At 48.8% G+C, this 16542-nt stretch overlaps 1 protein-coding gene across 1 annotated transcript in view; it reads left to right on the plus strand.

Moving 5' to 3' along the window:
• Nucleotides 1–499: 499 nt before the first annotated feature.
• The window catches only part of LOC121581622 (alpha-N-acetylgalactosaminide alpha-2,6-sialyltransferase 3-like), a gene marked incomplete at its 5' end in the record, with an annotated part of 128402 nt that continues 112359 nt past the window's right edge, over nucleotides 500–16542 (plus strand). The window contains one exon of the mRNA XM_045213359.1: nucleotides 500–664. Coding sequence (XP_045069294.1) covers nucleotides 500–664 — 165 coding nt within the window. The remainder of the gene's footprint in view (nucleotides 665–16542) is intronic.

Raw genomic sequence — 16542 nt, forward strand, 5'->3', positions numbered from 1 at the left:
CTTCCCCAAACCATCGCCCTAACCTTAACCTCTTAGAATTAATACCTAAACTTAAACTTTTTGAGTTGTTTCTGTTTTAACCCTGTAACCATGAGTAATGAACCCTGTAACCACGCGGAATTAATGGGTAAAGAATTGACGTTCATCCAATTACGGCAAATTCCGAAGTGAAACTATGAGATCAGGTTGCCTGAGGAGGGGTGTAAGCAGTACAGGGAAGAGAGAGACCTTTCGGTATGCCCTTTCAGGCTGAAATATTCTGTTAGTTTTCGGTGTTGGGAAAGTGAATTGAAAAGAAGTTACGGAGAATCAAGGGTTGGAGAACAATTTCAGCGTCACAGAGTAGCATAGCATATTGTAGTGACTGTCTGTCCGTCCGTCTGTCTCTGTTCTGTCTGTCTGTAACAGCTAGATCTTAACCTTCTCCTCTCCTCTCCTCTCCTCTCCTCTCCTCTCCTCTCCTCTCCTCTCCTCTCCTCTCCTCTCCTCTCCTCTCTAGAAGAAGTCAGTGATAGCCACCAGTCTGATAGCGGTGGTGTCACTCTTCGTTGGAGTGGTCAACTACTTGGAGAAGCCCTATTTCCTCATGGAACCAGTCTTCAGCAGACAACCCCACAAGGCCTTCAAACCTCACCTGGGATACGTCAGCATCCCCAAGCAAGAGGTGATTACACACACACACACACACACGAATTTAGGAACACACACACCTTAATGTACACACACACCTTGACACGGTACACACACCTCGACACGGTACACACACACCTCGACACGGTACACACACACCTCGACACGGTACACACACACCTCGACACGGTACACACACACACACCTCGACAAGGCACACACACACCTCGATACGGTACACACACACCTCGATACGGTACACACACACCTTGACACGGTACACACACACACACCTCGACATGGTACACACACACACCTCGACATGGTACACACACACCTCGACATGGTACACACACACACCTCGACACGGTACACACACCTTGACACGGTACACACACACCTCGACATGGTACACACACACCTCGACATGGTACACACACACACACCTCGACATGGCACACACACACACCTCGACACGATACACACACACCTTGACACGGTACACACACACACACCTCGACACGATACACACACACCTTGACACGGTACACACACACACACCTCGACACGGTACACACACCTTGACACGGTACACACACACCTCGACACGGTACACACACACCTCGACATGGTATACACACACACCTCGACACGGTACACACACACCTCGACACGGTACACACACACACACACACACACACTAAATCAAGCATATTTGAAAGAGAACAAATACTATTACAAATACTGCCCAGGTCTGACACACACATATTTCCATATTCAACAGAATAGAATGGGTTTTGATAGTAAATGTTAGTGAATAGAAGGTCTTCCCTCTTTGTCCAATGACACCATTAAAAGGCCTGAATTACCTCAATATGAATAATATTCAATATTGAATACATGATCTCCAAATAGCAGCTCTCACACTTCCATAGTCGCTGGAACAGATTTACATCTATAGGTTAGGAACTCCCCTCACCTGGCAGTCATCATCTATAGGTTAGGAACTCCCCTGACCTGGCAGTCATCATCTATAGGTTAGGAACTCCCCTGACCTGGCAGTCATCATCTATAGGTTAGAACCCTCACCTGGCAGTCATCATCTATAGGTTAGAACTCCCCCTCACCTGGCAGTCATCATCTATAGGTTAGGAACTCCCCTCACCTGGCAGTCATCATCTATAGGTTAGGAACTCCCCTCACCTGGCAGTCATCATCTATAGGTTAGGAACTCCCCTCACCTGGCAGTCATCATCTATAGGTTAGGAACTCCCCTCACCTGGCAGTCATCATCTATAGGTTAGGAACTCCCCTCACCTGGCAGTCATCATCTATAGGTTAGGAACTCCTCACCTGGCAGTTATCATCTATAGGTTAGGAACTCCCCTGACCTGGCAGTCATCATCTATAGGCAGAACTTACCTGGCATCTATAGGTTAGGAACTCCCCTCACCTGGCAGTCATAACATCTATAGGTTAGGAACTCCCCCCTCACCTGGCAGTCATACATCTATAGGTTAGGAACTCCCCTCACCTGGCAGTCATCATCATAGGAGGCCTCAACTGGCAGTCATCATCTATAGGTTAGGAACTCCCCTGACCTTGGCAGTCATCATCATAGGTTAGGGAATCCTCACCTGGCAGTCATCATCTATAGGTTAGGAACTCCTCACCTGGCAGTCATCATCTATAGGTTAGGAACTCCCCTCACCTGGCAGTCATCTATAGGTTAGGAACTCCCCTCACCTGGCAGTCATCATCTAGGTTAGGAACCCTCACCTGAGTAGTCATCATCCTATAGGTTAGGAACTCCCCTCACCTGGCAGTCATCATCTATAGGTTAGAACTCCCTCACCTGGCAGTCATCATCTATAGGTTAGGAACTCCCCTCACCTGGCAGTCATCATCTATAGGTTAGAATCCCTCACCCGGCAGTCATCATCTATAGGTTAGGAACTCCCTCACCTGGCAGTCATCATCTAGTTAGGAACCTGACTTGGCAAGGTCATCATCTATAGGTTAGGAACTCCCCTCACCTGGCAGTCATCATCTATAGGTTAGGAACTCCCCTCACCTGGCAGTCATCATCTATAGGTTAGGAACTCCCCTGACCTGGCAGTCATCATCTATAGGTTAGGAACTCCCCTGACCTGGCAGTCATCATCTATAGGTTAGGAACTCCCCTGACCTGGCAGTCATCATCTATAGGTTAGGAACTCCCCTGACCTGGCAGTCATCATCTATAGGTTAGGAACTCCCTCACCTGGCAGTCATCTATAGGTTAGGAACTCCTCACCTGGCAGTTCATCTACTAGGTTAGGAACTCCCCTGACCTGGGAGTCATCATCTATAGGTTAGGAACTCCCCCTGACCTGGCAGTCATCATCCATAGGTTAGGAACTCCCACCTGGCAGTCTATCATCTAGAGGTTAGGAACTCCTGACCTGGCAGTCATCATCTATAGGTTAGGAACTCCCCTGACCTGGCAGTCATCAATCATCAACAGATTTACATCTATAGGTTAGGAACTCCCCTGACTGCAGTCATACTATAGGTTAGGAACTCCCTCACCTGGCAGTCATCATACTATAGGTTAGGAACTCCCTCACCTGGCAGTCATCATCCTAGGTTAGGAACTCCTCACCTGGCAGTCATCATCTATAGGTTAGGAACTCCCCTGACTGGAGTCATCATCTATAGGGTTAGGAACTCCTCTCACCTGGCAGTCATCATCTATCGGTTAGAACTCCTCACCTGGCAGTCATCATCTATAGGTTAGGAACTCCCCTCACCTGGCAGTCATCACTCTATAGGTTAGGAACTCCCTGACCTGGCAGTCATCATCTATAGGTTAGGACACCCTGACCTGGCAGCATCATCTATAGGTTAGGAACTCCTGACCTGGCAGTCATCATCTATAGGTTAGGAACTCCCTCACCTGGCAGTTATCATCTATAGGTTAGGAACTCCCCTGACCTGGCAGTCATCATCTATAGGTTAGGAACTCCCCTGACCTGGCAGTCATCATCTATAGGTTAGGAACTCCCCTCACCTGGCAGTCATCAATCTCATTGGATTTACCTCAATACCTCCCCAGTGGCATTTTACTTATTATCTCTTCACTGTAATGGTTATGTGATGTAATGGTTGGTTATGTGATGTACTGGTTGGTTCTGTGATGTAATGGTTGGTTATGTGATGTAATGGTTGGTTATGTGATGTAATGGTTGGTTCTGTGATGTAATGGTTGGTTCTGTGATGTAATGGTTGGTTCTGTGATGTAATGGTTGGTTATGTGATGTAATGGTTGGTTCTGTGATGTAATGGTTGGTTCTGTGATGTAATGGTTGGTTCTGTGATGTAATGGTTGGTTCTGTGATGTAATGGTTGGTTCTGTGATGTAATGGTTGGTTCTGTGATGTAATGGTTGGTTCTGTGATGTAATGGTTGGTTATGTGATGTAATGGTTGGTTCTGTGATGTAATGGTTGGTTCTGTGATGTACTGGTTGGTTCTGTGATGTAATGGTTGGTTCTATGATGTAATGTAATGGTTGGTTCTGTGATGTACTGGTTGGTTCTGTGATGTAATGGTTGGTTCTGTGATGTAATGGTTGGTTCTGTGACGTAACGTAATGGTTGGTTCTGTGATGTAATGGTTGGTTCTGTGATGTAATGGTTGGTTCTGTGATGTAATGTAATGGTTGGTTCTGTGATGTAACGTAATGGTTGGTTCTGTGATGTAACGTAATGGTTGGTTCTGTGATGTAATGTAATGGTTGGTTCTGTGATGTAACGTAATGGTTGGTTCTGTGATGTAACGTACTGGTTGGTTCTGTGATGTAATGTAATGGTTGGTTCTGTGATGTAATGGTCGGTTCTGTGATGTAACGTAATGGTTGGTTCTGTGATGTAATGGTTGGTTCTGTGATGTAATGTAATTGTTGGTTCTGTGATGTAATGGTTGGTTCTGTGACATAACGTAATGGTTGGTTCTGTGATGTAATGTAATGGTTGGTTCTGTGATGTAATGGTTGGTTCTGTGACGTAATGTAATGGTTGGTTCTGTGATGATTTCAACTAGTTCTCTTCTCTGGATTATTCCTTTGTAATTCTAACGCCCCGCGTCTCTAATCCAAATGGCTCCCTATTCCCAACTCAGTGCACTGGGCTACTAGGGGCTCTGGTCAAAATCTGCCCATTATTCTTTTCAAAATGCTTCAAGCTCTGTCAAATTGGTTGTTGATCATTTCTAGACAACCATTTTCAGGTCTCGCCATAGATTTCCAAGTAGATTTAAGTCAAAACTGTAACTCGGCCACTCAGGAACATTCACTGTCTTCTTGGTAAGCAACTCCAGTGTATATTTGGTCTTGTGTTTTAGGTTATTGTCCTGCTGAAAGGTGAATTAGTCTCCCAGTGTCTGGTGGAAAGCAGCTAGCTAGCACTGCAGTGCATAAAGTGTAGTTGACTCAAACAGAGAGAAAGACAATAGTTAAACAGTTTTGACCAAATTAATTTCTTCAAAAATTGAGAGAGAGAGAGAGAGAGAGAGCTTAGTTTACCTTTCACTTACTTAACTAGCGAATGCAGCTAATTTACCCTACTCAACAACCTGACTCAAACAAAGAGGAATTATATTTATGTTAGGTAGCTGGGTAACGCTATCCAACACTGCAACTCAGGTAAGGTGAGCTTTCGGTTGTATTAATTTATTGCCACCGGGGTGTAACTACTAAACTGCTTGCTGTACACTGTACTGCGTGATTGTACACATGGATTGGATTGTGGGTTACTAACGTTCTAGTTTGTTGACTATAACGGTAATATGGTGACAATGATGTAGGCTGTGTAGAGGTTATGGTATGAAGGTTTGGCTTGGAGAGGGTTTTTGCGCCTGGTCACAGACAGCTGTTGAGTTGTGCACTGAAGTCCACAAGCGAAGGGAAAAGGTGAGAGGAGGAGAGCGCGTAGATGCCAGATAAATAATTATACAACGAGCTAAGTGATGATGCTGTACGTGGCTGCTATGAAAGTGAACTGTGTGTGTCAGTGATCAGGGGTGTATTCATTCCGTTGATTCTGTTGAAAAACGTTTCTTAAACGAAACGAAACGGGGAGGGACCTACCTGAATTTGTCCAATAGAAACTCTCGTTTTAGTTGTTTGGACTAATGATTACACCCCGGATCAGCTAGATGCAGGCAAGAGTCTGCAAGGCGGTATTGAATGTGTCACTGTCTGCCACCTCAACGTTTTCTCTCGACCTGTGTGCTCCTACGTTGTAAACTTTAATTCATAGGCTAGGTTGTAGCAACCTCATGATGGGTAGAGGGGAAATTCTACTATCATGTAGTAGCCTAAACCTATCGATGTTACATTGAGTTGAGTGATTTGGAAAATGAATGACAGTCATCCAATATGCTGTAATAGAAACAAGGCCATGTTCATAGAATATGTATATATTGTCCTCCCTCATCTCAAACGGCACCGACCGCCCACAGAGTGTGTGTTTTGGAACAGATTCGTTACTTTCCTGGCTGGGGCCTTGTCCCAAATGGCACCCTATATAGCCTATGGGCTCTGGTCAAATGGCACCCTATATAGCCTATGGGCTCTGGTCAAATGGCACCCTATATAGCCTATGGGCTCTGGTCAAATGGCACCCTATATAGCCTATGGGCTCTGGTCAAATGGCACCCTATATAGCCTATGGGCTCTGGTCAAATGGCACCCTATATAGCCTATGGGCCCTGGTCAAAAGTAGTGCGCTACATAAGGAATAGGGTACCGTTTGGGACGCACCTGGGGCTTGGTTCTGGTTGGTTCTGGTTGGTTCTCCTCCCCCCCTCCAGTATTTGTGTCTAATCAGACATTACACTGATCCCAGTGTCGGCACCTCCTCCAGGGCTAGACGAGTCCCTAAGACAGGCCCTAGTCCTGGCTGTTTAAGCTTTCACACTGAACTGGTCTGGAGCGTTTACCTTTGATCTCTAGTGTGTTTACCCCCTTAGTTTGGTTCGTCTGGACTGGTGTGAACACTACCTGCGCTCAGGAGCACACTAAACAACGCACCGTGGTTCGCTAAAAAAAAACGGTGGTCTAGGCCCGTTTGAATTCGTACCGTGGTGTGGTTCGCTGCTGGTGAGAACGCAGTCTGGACCAAACACAGGAAAAGAACCAGAGGCACGCAGTTATTATTGGTTGTTTGACTGAGAGCACATCACCTTAACTTGAGGTCTCTGAAACATTCTGTGATGATTAGGGGAGATGGGGGCTATTACCAGAGACATAGACTAGTCAATTAGAGAGGCTATTGGTCTGTGTCCTCCTGCATGTTGTTGGAAGGATATTGGTCTGTTTCCTCCTGCATGTTGTTGGAAGGATATTGGTCTGTTTCCTCCTGCATGTTGTTGGAAGGCTATTGGTCTGGTTCCTCCTGCATGTTGTTGAAAGGCTATTGGTCTGTCTCCTCCTGCATGTTGTTGGAAGGCTATTGGTCTGTCTCCTCCTGCATGTTGTTGGAAGGCTATTGGTCTGTGTCCTCCTGCATGTTGTTGGAAGGCTATTGGTCTGTGTCCTCCTGCATGTTGTTGGAAGACCAAAGGCAGAGCAAAAGTAATATGAAGATTGGGACGGACAAATGATGTCATGATAATCATAGACAGATTTAACGTGAGCATTTCTGTCCAATAAACAAATGACTTGCATGGACACGTGGTTTTGTTTAGGAATTTTAGTTTGTTTGACATTTGACAATGTGAAACCAACCGGACCAGATGGAAAAAAAGACAATGTAACAAATAATAGAATTCTGATTGGAACTACAGCTCAGAGCTATGTGTGGAAACACCCTATATCTCTTTACCCCTGCTTCCTGGTCCCTATGGGAGATTATGTCAATGATAAAACAGACAGTTTTGCTGGCTCAGAAGAAGGCCTCGGCTCAGTCCAAAATGGCACCCTATTCCCTATATAGAGACCTATATAGAGCCCTATGGGCCTGGTCAAATGTAGTGCACCCTCCTCTTCTCCTCTCAGTCCTCTGTTCAGCTCCTCTCAGTCCTCTGTTCAGCTCCTCTCAGTCCTCTATTCAGCTCCTTTCAGTCCTCTGTTCAGCTCCTCTCAGTCCTCTGTTCAGCTCCTCAGGTTCACTGTTGTTCAGCTCCTCTCAGTCCTCTGTTCAGCTCCTCTAAGTCCTCTGTTCAGCTCCTCAGGTTCACTGTTGTTCAGCTCCTCTCAGTCCTCTGTTCAGCTCCTCTCAGTCCTCTGTTCAGCTCCTCAGGTTCACTGTTGTTCAGCTCCTCTCAGTCCTCTATTCAGCTCCTCTCAGTCCTCTGTTCAGCTCCTCTCAGTCCTCTGTTCAGCTCCTCTCAGTCCTCTGTTCAGCTCCTCTCAGTCCTCTGTTCAGTTCCTCTCAGTCCTCTGTCAAGCTCCTCTCAGGCCTCTAACAAGCTCCTCTCAGTCCTCTGTTCAGCTCCTTTTAGTCCTCTGTTCAGCTCCTCTCAGTCCTCTGTTCAGCTCATCTCTGTCCTCTGTTCAGCTCCTTTCAGTCCTCTGTTCAGCTCCTTTCAGTCCTTTTTTCAGCTCCTCTCAGTCCTCTGTTCAGTTCCTCTCTGTCCTCTGTTCAGCTCCTCTCAGTCCTCTGTTCAGCTCCTTTCAGTCCTCTGTTCAGCTCCTCTCAGTCCTCTGTTCAGCTCCTCTCAGTCCTCTGTTCAGCTCCTCTCAGTCCTCTGTTCAGCTCCTTTCAGTGGTCTGTTCAGCTCCTCTCAGTCCTCGGTTCAGCTCCTCTCAGTCCTCTGTTCAGCTCCTCTCAGTCCTCTGTTCAGCTCCTCTCAGTCCTCTGTTCAGTTCCTCTCTGTCCTCTGTTCAGCTCCTCTCAGTCCTCTGTTCAGCTCCTCTCAGTCCTCTGTTCAGCTCCTCTCAGTCCTCTGTTCAGTTCCTCTCTGTCCTCTGTTCAGCCCCTCTCAGTCCTCTGTTCAGCTCCTCTCAGTCCTCTGTTCAGCTCCTCTCAGTCCTCTATTCAGCTCATTTCAGTCCTCTGTTCAGCTCCTCTCAGTCCTCTATTCAGCTCCTCTCAGTCCTCTATTCAGCTCCTTTCAGTCCTCTGTTCAACTGCTCTCAGTCCTCTGTTCAGCTCCTCTCAGTCCTCTGTTCAGCTCCTCAGGTTCACTGTTGTTCAGCTCCTCTCAGTCCTCTGTTCAGCTCCTCTCAGTCCTCTGTTCAGCTCCTCAGGTTCACTGTTGTTCAGCTCCTCTCAGTCCTCTGTTCAGCTCCTCTCAGTCCTCTGTTCAGCTCCTCAGGTTCACTGTTGTTCAGCTCCTCTCAGTCCTCTATTCAGCTCCTCTCAGTCCTCTGTTCAGCTCCTTTCAGTCCTCTGTTCAGCTCCTTTCAGTCCTCTGTTCAGCTCCTCTCAGTCCTCTGTTCAGCTCCTCTCAGTCCTCTGTTCAGCTCCTTTCAGTCCTCTGTTCAGTTCCTCTCTGTCCTCTGTTCAGTTCCTCTCTGTCCTCTGTTCAGCTCCTCTCAGTCCTCTGTTCAGCTCCTCTCAGTCCTCTGTTCAGCTCCTCAGGTTCACTGTTGTTCAGCTCCTCTCAGTCCTCTGTTCAGCTCCTCTCAGTCCTCTGTTCAGCGCCTCAGGTTCACTGTTGTTCAGCTCCTCTCAGTCCTCTATTCAGCTCCTTTCAGTCCTCTGTTCAGCTCCTCTCAGTCCTCTGTTCAGCTCCTTTCAGTCCTCTGTTCAGCTCCTCTCAGTCCTCTGTTCAGCTCCTCTCAGTCCTCTGTTCAGCTCCTTTCAGTCCTCTGTTCAGTTCCTCTCTGTCCTCTGTTCAGTTCCTCTCTGTCCTCTGTTCAGCTCCTCTCAGTCCTCTGTTCAGCTCCTCTCAGTCCTCTATTCAGCTCATTTAAGACCTCTGTTCAGCTCCTCTCAGTCCTATGTTCAGCTCCTCTCAGTCCTCTGTTCAGCTCCTTTTAGACCTCTGTTCAGCTCCTTTCAGTCCTCTGTTCAGCTCCTTTCAGTCCTTTGTTCAGCTCCTCTCAGTCCTCTGTTCAGTTCCTCTCTGTCCTCTGTTCAGCTCCTCTCAGTCTTCTGTTCAGCTCCTCTCAGTCCTCTATTCAGCTCCTCTCAGTCCTCTGTTCAGCTCCTCTCAGTCCTCTGTTCAGCTCCTCTCAGTCCTCTGTTCAGCTCCTCTCAGTCCTCTGTTCAGTTCCTCTCAGTCCTCTGTCAAGCTCCTCTCAGGCCTCTAACAAGCTCCTCTCAGTCCTCTGTTCAGCTCCCTTTTAGTCCTCTGTTCAGCTCCTCTCAGTCCTCTGTTCAGCTCATCTCTGTCCTCTGTTCAGCTCCTTTCAGTCCTCTGTTCAGCTCCTTTCAGTCCTTTTTTCAGCTCCTCTCAGTCCTCTGTTCAGTTCCTCTCTGTCCTCTGTTCAGCTCCTCTCAGTCCTCTGTTCAGCTCCTTTCAGTCCTCTGTTCAGCTCCTCTCAGTCCTCTGTTCAGCTCCTCTCAGTCCTCAGTTCAGCTCCTCTCAGTCCTCTGTTCAGCTCCTTTCAGTGGTCTGTTCAGCTCCTCTCAGTCCTCTGTTCAGCTCCTCTCAGTCCTCTGTTCAGCTCCTCTCAGTCCTCTGTTCAGTTCCTCTCTGTCCTCTGTTCAGCCCCTCTCAGTCCTCTGTTCAGCTCCTCTCAGTCCTCTGTTCAGCTCCTCTCAGTCCTCTATTCAGCTCATTTCAGTCCTCTGTTCAGCTCCTCTCAGTCCTCTATTCAGCTCCTCTCAGTCCTCTATTCAGCTCCTTTCAGTCCTCTGTTCAACTCCTCTCAGTCCTCTGTTCAGCTCCTCTCAGTCCTCTGTTCAGCTCCTCAGGTTCACTGTTGTTCAGCTCCTCTCAGTCCTCTGTTCAGCTCCTCTCAGTCCTCTGTTCAGCTCCTCAGGTTCACTGTTGTTCAGCTCCTCTCAGTCCTCTGTTCAGCTCCTCTCAGTCCTCTGTTCAGCTCCTCAGGTTCACTGTTGTTCAGCTCCTCTCAGTCCTCTATTCAGCTCCTCTCAGTCCTCTGTTCAGCTCCTTTCAGTCCTCTGTTCAGCTCCTTTCAGTCCTCTGTTCAGCTCCTCTCAGTCCTCTGTTCAGCTCCTCTCAGTCCTCTGTTCAGCTCCTTTCAGTCCTCTGTTCAGTTCCTCTCTGTCCTCTGTTCAGTTCCTCTCTGTCCTCTGTTCAGCTCCTCTCAGTCCTCTGTTCAGCTCCTCTCAGTCCTCTGTTCAGCTCCTCAGGTTCACTGTTGTTCAGCTCCTCTCAGTCCTCTGTTCAGCTCCTCTCAGTCCTCTGTTCAGCGCCTCAGGTTCACTGTTGTTCAGCTCCTCTCAGTCCTCTATTCAGCTCCTCTCAGTCCTCTGTTCAGCTCCTCTCAGTCCTCTGTTCAGCTCCTTTCAGTCCTCTGTTCAGCTCCTCTCAGTCCTCTGTTCAGCTCCTCTCAGTCCTCTGTTCAGCTCCTTTCAGTCCTCTGTTCAGTTCCTCTCTGTCCTCTGTTCAGTTCCTCTCTGTCCTCTGTTCAGCTCCTCTCAGTCCTCTGTTCAGCTCCTCTCAGTCCTCTATTCAGCTCATTTCAGACCTCTGTTCAGCTCCTCTCAGTCCTCTGTTCAGCTCCTCTCAGTCCTCTATTCAGCTCCTCTCAGTCCTCTGTTCAGCTCCTCTCAGTCCTCTGTTCAGCTCCTCTCAGTCCTCTGTTCAGCTCCTCTCAGTCCTCTGTTCAGCTCCTCTCAGTCCTCTGTTCAGCTCCTCTCAGTCCTCTCTTCAGCTCCTCTCAGTCCTCTGTTCAGTTCCTCTCAGGCCTCTGTTCAGCTCCTTTTAGTCCTCTGTTCAGTTCCTCTCAGTCCTATGTTCAGCTCCTCTCAGTCCTCTGTTCAGCTCCTTTTAATCCTCTGTTCAGCTCCTTTCAGTCCTCTGTTCAGCTCCTTTCAGTCCTTTGTTCAGCTCCTCTCAGTCCTCTGTTCAGTTCCTCTCTGTCCTCTGTTCAGCTCCTCTCAGTCTTCTGTTCAGCTCCTCTCAGTCCTCTGTTCAGCTCCTCTCAGTCCTCTGTTCAGTTTCTCTCAGTCCTCTGTTCAGCTCCTTTCAGTCCTCTGTTCAGCTCCTCTCAGTCCTCTTTTCAGCTCCTTTCAGTCCTCTGTTCAGCTCCTCTCAGTCCTCTGTTCAGCTCCTTTCAGTCCTCTGTTCAGCTCCTCTCAGTCCTCTGTTCAGTTCCTCTCTGTCCTCTGTTCAGCTCCTCTCAGTCCTCTGTTCAGCTCCTCTCAGTCCTCTGTTCAGCTCCTCTCAGTCCTCTATTCAGCTCATTTCAGTCCTCTGTTCAGCTCCTCTCAGTCCTCTGTTCAGCTCCTCTCAGTCCTATATTCAGCTCCTTTCAGTCCTCTGTTCAACTCCTCTCAGTCCTCTGTTCAGCTCCTCTCAGTCCTCTGTTCAGCTCCTCAGGTTCACTATTGTTCAGCTCCTCTCAGTCCTCTATTCAGCTCCTCTCAGTCCTCTATTCAGCTCCTCTCAGTCCTCTGTTCAGCTCCTCTCAATCCTCTGTTCCTCTCAGTCCTCTGTTCAGTTCCTCTCAGTCCTCTGTTCAGCTCCTTTCAGTCCTCTGTTCAGCTCCTCTCAGTCCTCTGTTCAGCTCCTTTTAGTCCTCTGTTCAGCTCCTCTCAGTCCTCTGTTCAGCTCATCTCTGTCCTCTGTTCAGCTCCTTTCAGTCCTCTGTTCAGCTCCTTTCAGTCCTTTGTTCAGCTCCTCTCAGTCCTCTGTTCAGTTCCTCTCTGTCCTCTGTTCAGCTCCTCTCAGTCCTCTGTTCAGTTCCTCTCTGTCCTCTGTTCAGCTCCTCTCAGTCCTCTATTCAGTTCCTCTCAGTCCTCTGTTCAGCTCCTTTCAGTCCTCTGTTCAGCTCCTATCAGTCCTCTGTTCAGCTCCTCTCAGTCCTCTGTTCAGCTCATTTTAGTCCTCTGTTCAGCTCCTCTCAGTCATCTGTTCAGCTTCTCTCAGTCCTCTGTTCAGCTCCTCTCAGTCCTCTGTTCAGCTCCTCTCAGTCCTCTGTTCAGTTCCTCTCAGGCCTCTGTTCAGCTCCTTTTAGTCCTCTGTTCAGCTCCTCTCAGTCCTCTGATCAGCTCCTTTTAGTCCTCTGTTCAGCTCCTTTCAGTCCTCTGTTCAGCTCCTTTCAGTCCTTAGTACAGCTCCTCTCAGTCCTCTCTTCAGTTCCTCTCTGTCCTCTGTTCAGCTCCTCTCAGTCTTCTGTGCAGCTCCTCTCAGTCCTCTGTTCAGCTCCTCTCAGTCCTCTGTTCAGTTTCTCTCAGTCCTCTGTTCAGCTTTTTTCAGTCCTCTGTTCAGCTCCTCTCAGTCCTCTGTTCAGCTCCTCTCAGTCCTCTGTTCAGCTCCTCTCAGTCATCTGTTCAGTTCCTCTCAGGCCTCTGTTCAGCTCCTTTTAGTCCTCTGTTCAACTCCTCTCAGTCCTCTGTTCAGCTCCTCTCTGTCCTCTGTTCAGCTCCTTTCAGTCCTCTGTTCAGCTCCTTTCAGACCTTTGTTCAGCTCCTGTCAGTCCTCTGTTCAGTTCATCTCAGTCCTCTGTTCAGCTCCTCTCAGTCCTCTATTCAGCTCCTCTCAGTCCTCTGTTCAGTTCCTCTCAGTCCTCTGTTTAGCTCCTTTCAGTTCTCTGTTCAGCTCCTCTCAGTCCTCTGTCAAGCTCCTCTCAGTCCTCTGTTCAGCTCCTTTTAGTCCTTTGTTCAGCTCCTCTCAGTCCTCTGTTCAGCTCATCTCTGTCCTCTGTTCAGCTCCTTTCAGTCCTCTGTTCAGCTCCTTTCAGTCATTTGTTCAGCTCCTCTCAGTCCTCTATTCAGTTCCTCTCTGTCCTCTGTTCAGCTCCTCTCAGTCCTCTGTTCAGCTCCTCTCAGTCCTCTGTTCAGCTCCTTTTAGTCCTCTTTTCAGCTCCTCTCAGTCCTCTGTTCAGCTCATCTCTTTCCTCTGTTCAGCTCCTCTCAGTCCTCTGTTCAGCTCCTCTCTTTAGTCTCTCTGTTCAGCTCCTCTCAGTCTCCTGTTTAGCTCCTTTCAGTCTCTGTTCAGCTCCTATCAGTCCTCTGTTCAGCTCCTCTCAGTCCTCTGTTCAGCTCCTTTAGTCCTCTGTTCAGCTCCTCTCAGTCCTCTGTTCAGCTCCTTTCAGTCATTTGTTCAGCTCCTCTCAGTCCTCTATTCAGCTCCTCTCAGTCCTCTATTCCAGCTCCCTTTCAGTCCTCTGTTCAACTCCTCTCAGTCCTCTGTTCAGCTCCTCTCAGTCCTCTGTTCAGCTCCTCAGTTCTGTTGTTCAGCTCCTCTCAGTCCTCTGTTCAGCTCCTCTCAGTCCTCTGTTCAGCTCCTCAGGTTCCTGTTGTTCAGCTCCTCTCAGTCCTCTGTTCAGCTCCTCTCAGTCCTCTGTTCAGCTCCTCAGGTTCACTTTGTTGTTCAGCTCCTCTCAGTCCTCTATTCAGCTCCTCTCAGTCCTCTGTTCAGCTCCTTTCAGTCCTTTGTTCAGCTCTTCAGTCCTTTCTGTTCAGCTCCTCTCAGTCCTCTGTTCAGCTCCTCTCAGTCCTCTGTTCAGCTCCTTTCAGTCCTCTGTTCAGTTCCTCTCTGTCCTCTGTTCAGTCTCTCTGTCCTCTGTTCAGCTCCTCTCAGTCCTCTGTTCAGCTCCTCTCAGTCCTCTGTTCAGCTCCTCAGGTTCACTGTTGTTCAGCTCCTCTCAGTCCTCTGTTCAGCTCCTCTCAGTCCTCTGTTCAGCGCCTCAGGTTCACTGTTGTTCAGCTCCTCTCAGTCCTCTATTCAGCTCCTCTCAGTCCTCTGTTCAGCTCCTCTCAGTCCTCTGTTCAGCTCCTTTCAGTCCTCTGTTCAGCTCCTCTCAGTCCTCTGTTCAGCTGCTCTCAGTCCTCTGTTCAGCTCCTTTCAGTCCTCTGTTCAGTTTCTCTCTGTCCTCTGTTCAGTTCCTCTCTGTCCTCTGTTCAGCTCCTCTCAGTCCTCTGTTCAGCTCCTCTCAGTCCTCTATTCAGCTCATTTAAGACCTCTGTTCAGCTCCTCTCAGTCCTATGTTCAGCTCCTCTCAGTCCTCTGTTCAGCTCCTTTTAGACCTCTGTTCAGCTCCTTTCAGTCCTCTGTTCAGCTCCTTTCAGTCCTTTGTTCAGCTCCTCTCAGTCCTCTGTTCAGCTCCTCTCAGTCTTGTTCAGCTTTCTCTCTGTTCAGCTCCTCTCAGTCCTCTTCAGCTCCTCTAGTCCTCTGTTCAGCTCCTCTCAGTCCTCTGTTCAGCTCCTTTCAGTCCTCTGTTCAGCTCCTCTCAGTCCTCTGTTCAGTTCCTCTCAGTCCTCTGTCAAGCTCCTCTCAGGCCTCTAACAAGCTCCTCTCAGTCCTCTGTTCAGCTCCTTCAGTCCTCTGTTCAGCTCCTCTCAGTCCTCTGTTCAGCTCCTCTCTGTCCTCTGTTCAGCTCCTTTCAGTCCTCTGTTCAGCTCCTTTCAGTCCTTTTTTCAGCTCCTCTCAGTCCTCTGTTCAGTTCCTCTCTGTCTCTGTTCAGCTCCTCTCAGTCTCTGTTCAGCTCCTTTCAGTCTCTGTTCAGCTCCTCTCAGTCCTCTGTTCAGCTCTCTCAGTCCTCAGTTCAGCTCCCTCTCAGTCCTCTGTTCAGCTCCTTTCAGTCTCTGTTCAGCTCTCTCAGTCTCTGTCCAGCTCCTCTCAGTCCTCTGTTCAGCTCCTCTCAGTCCTCTGTTCAGTTCCTCTCTGTCCTCTGTTCAGCCCCTCTCAGTCCTCTGTCCAGCTCCTCTCAGTCCTCTGTTCAGCTCCTCTCAGTCTCTATTCAGCTCATTTCAGTCCTCTGTTCAGCTCCTCTCAGTCCTCTATTCAGCTCCTCTCAGTCCTCTATTCAGCTCCTTTCAGTCCTCTGTTCAACTCCTCTCAGTCCTCTGTTCAGCTCCTCTCAGTCCTCTGTTCAGCTCCTCAGGTTCACTGTTGTTCAGCTCCTCTCAGTCCTCTGTTCAGCTCCTCTCAGTCCTCTGTTCAGCTCTCAGGTTCACTGTTGTTCAGCTCCTCTCAGTCCTCTGTTCAGCTCCTCTCAGTCCTCTGTTCAGCTCCTCAGGTTCACTGTTGTTCAGCTCCTCTCAGTCCTCTATTCAGCTCCTCTCAGTCCTCTGTTCAGCTCCTTTCAGTCCTCTGTTCAGCTCCTTTCAGTCCTCTGTTCAGCTCCTCTCAGTCCTCTGTTCAGCTCCTCTCAGTCCTCTGTTCAGCTCCTTTCAGTCCTCTGTTCAGTTCCTCTCTGTCCTCTGTTCAGTTCCTCTCTGTCCTCTGTTCAGCTCCTCTCAGTCCTCTGTTCAGCTCCTCTCAGTCCTCTGTTCAGCTCCTCAGGTTCCTCTGTTCAGCTCCTCTCAGTCCTCTGTTCAGCTCCTCTCAGTCCTCTGTTCAGCTTCCTCTCAGTCCTCTGTTCAGCTCCTCTCAGTCCTCTATTCAGCTCCTCTCAGTCCTCTGTTCAGTTCCTCTCAGTCCTCTGTTCAGCTCCTCTCAGTCCTCTGTTCAAGCTCCTCTCAGTCCTCTGTTCAGCTCCTCTTAGTCCTCTGTTCCAGCTCCCTCTCAGTCCTCTGTTCAGCTCTCTCTGTCCTCTGTTCAGCTCCTTTCAGTCTCTGTTCAGCTCCTTTCAGTCCTTTGTTCAGCTCCTCTCAGTCCTCTGTTCAGTTCCTCTCTGTCCTCTGTTCAGCTCCTCTCAGTCCTCTGTTCAGCTCCTCTCAGTCCTCTGTTCAGCTCCTCTCAGTCCTCTGTTCAGCTCCTCTCAGTCCTCTGTTCAGCTCCTCTCAGTCCTCTGTTCAGCTCCTTTCAGTCCTCTGTTCAGCTCCTCTCAGTCCTCTGTTCAGCTCCTCTCAGTCCTCTGTTCAGCTCCTCTCAGTCTCTGTTCAGTTCCTCTCAGTCTCTGTTC

Source organism: Coregonus clupeaformis, unplaced genomic scaffold, assembly GCF_020615455.1.
Source record: "Coregonus clupeaformis isolate EN_2021a unplaced genomic scaffold, ASM2061545v1 scaf0105, whole genome shotgun sequence".
NCBI lineage: Eukaryota > Metazoa > Chordata > Actinopteri > Salmoniformes > Salmonidae > Coregonus > Coregonus clupeaformis.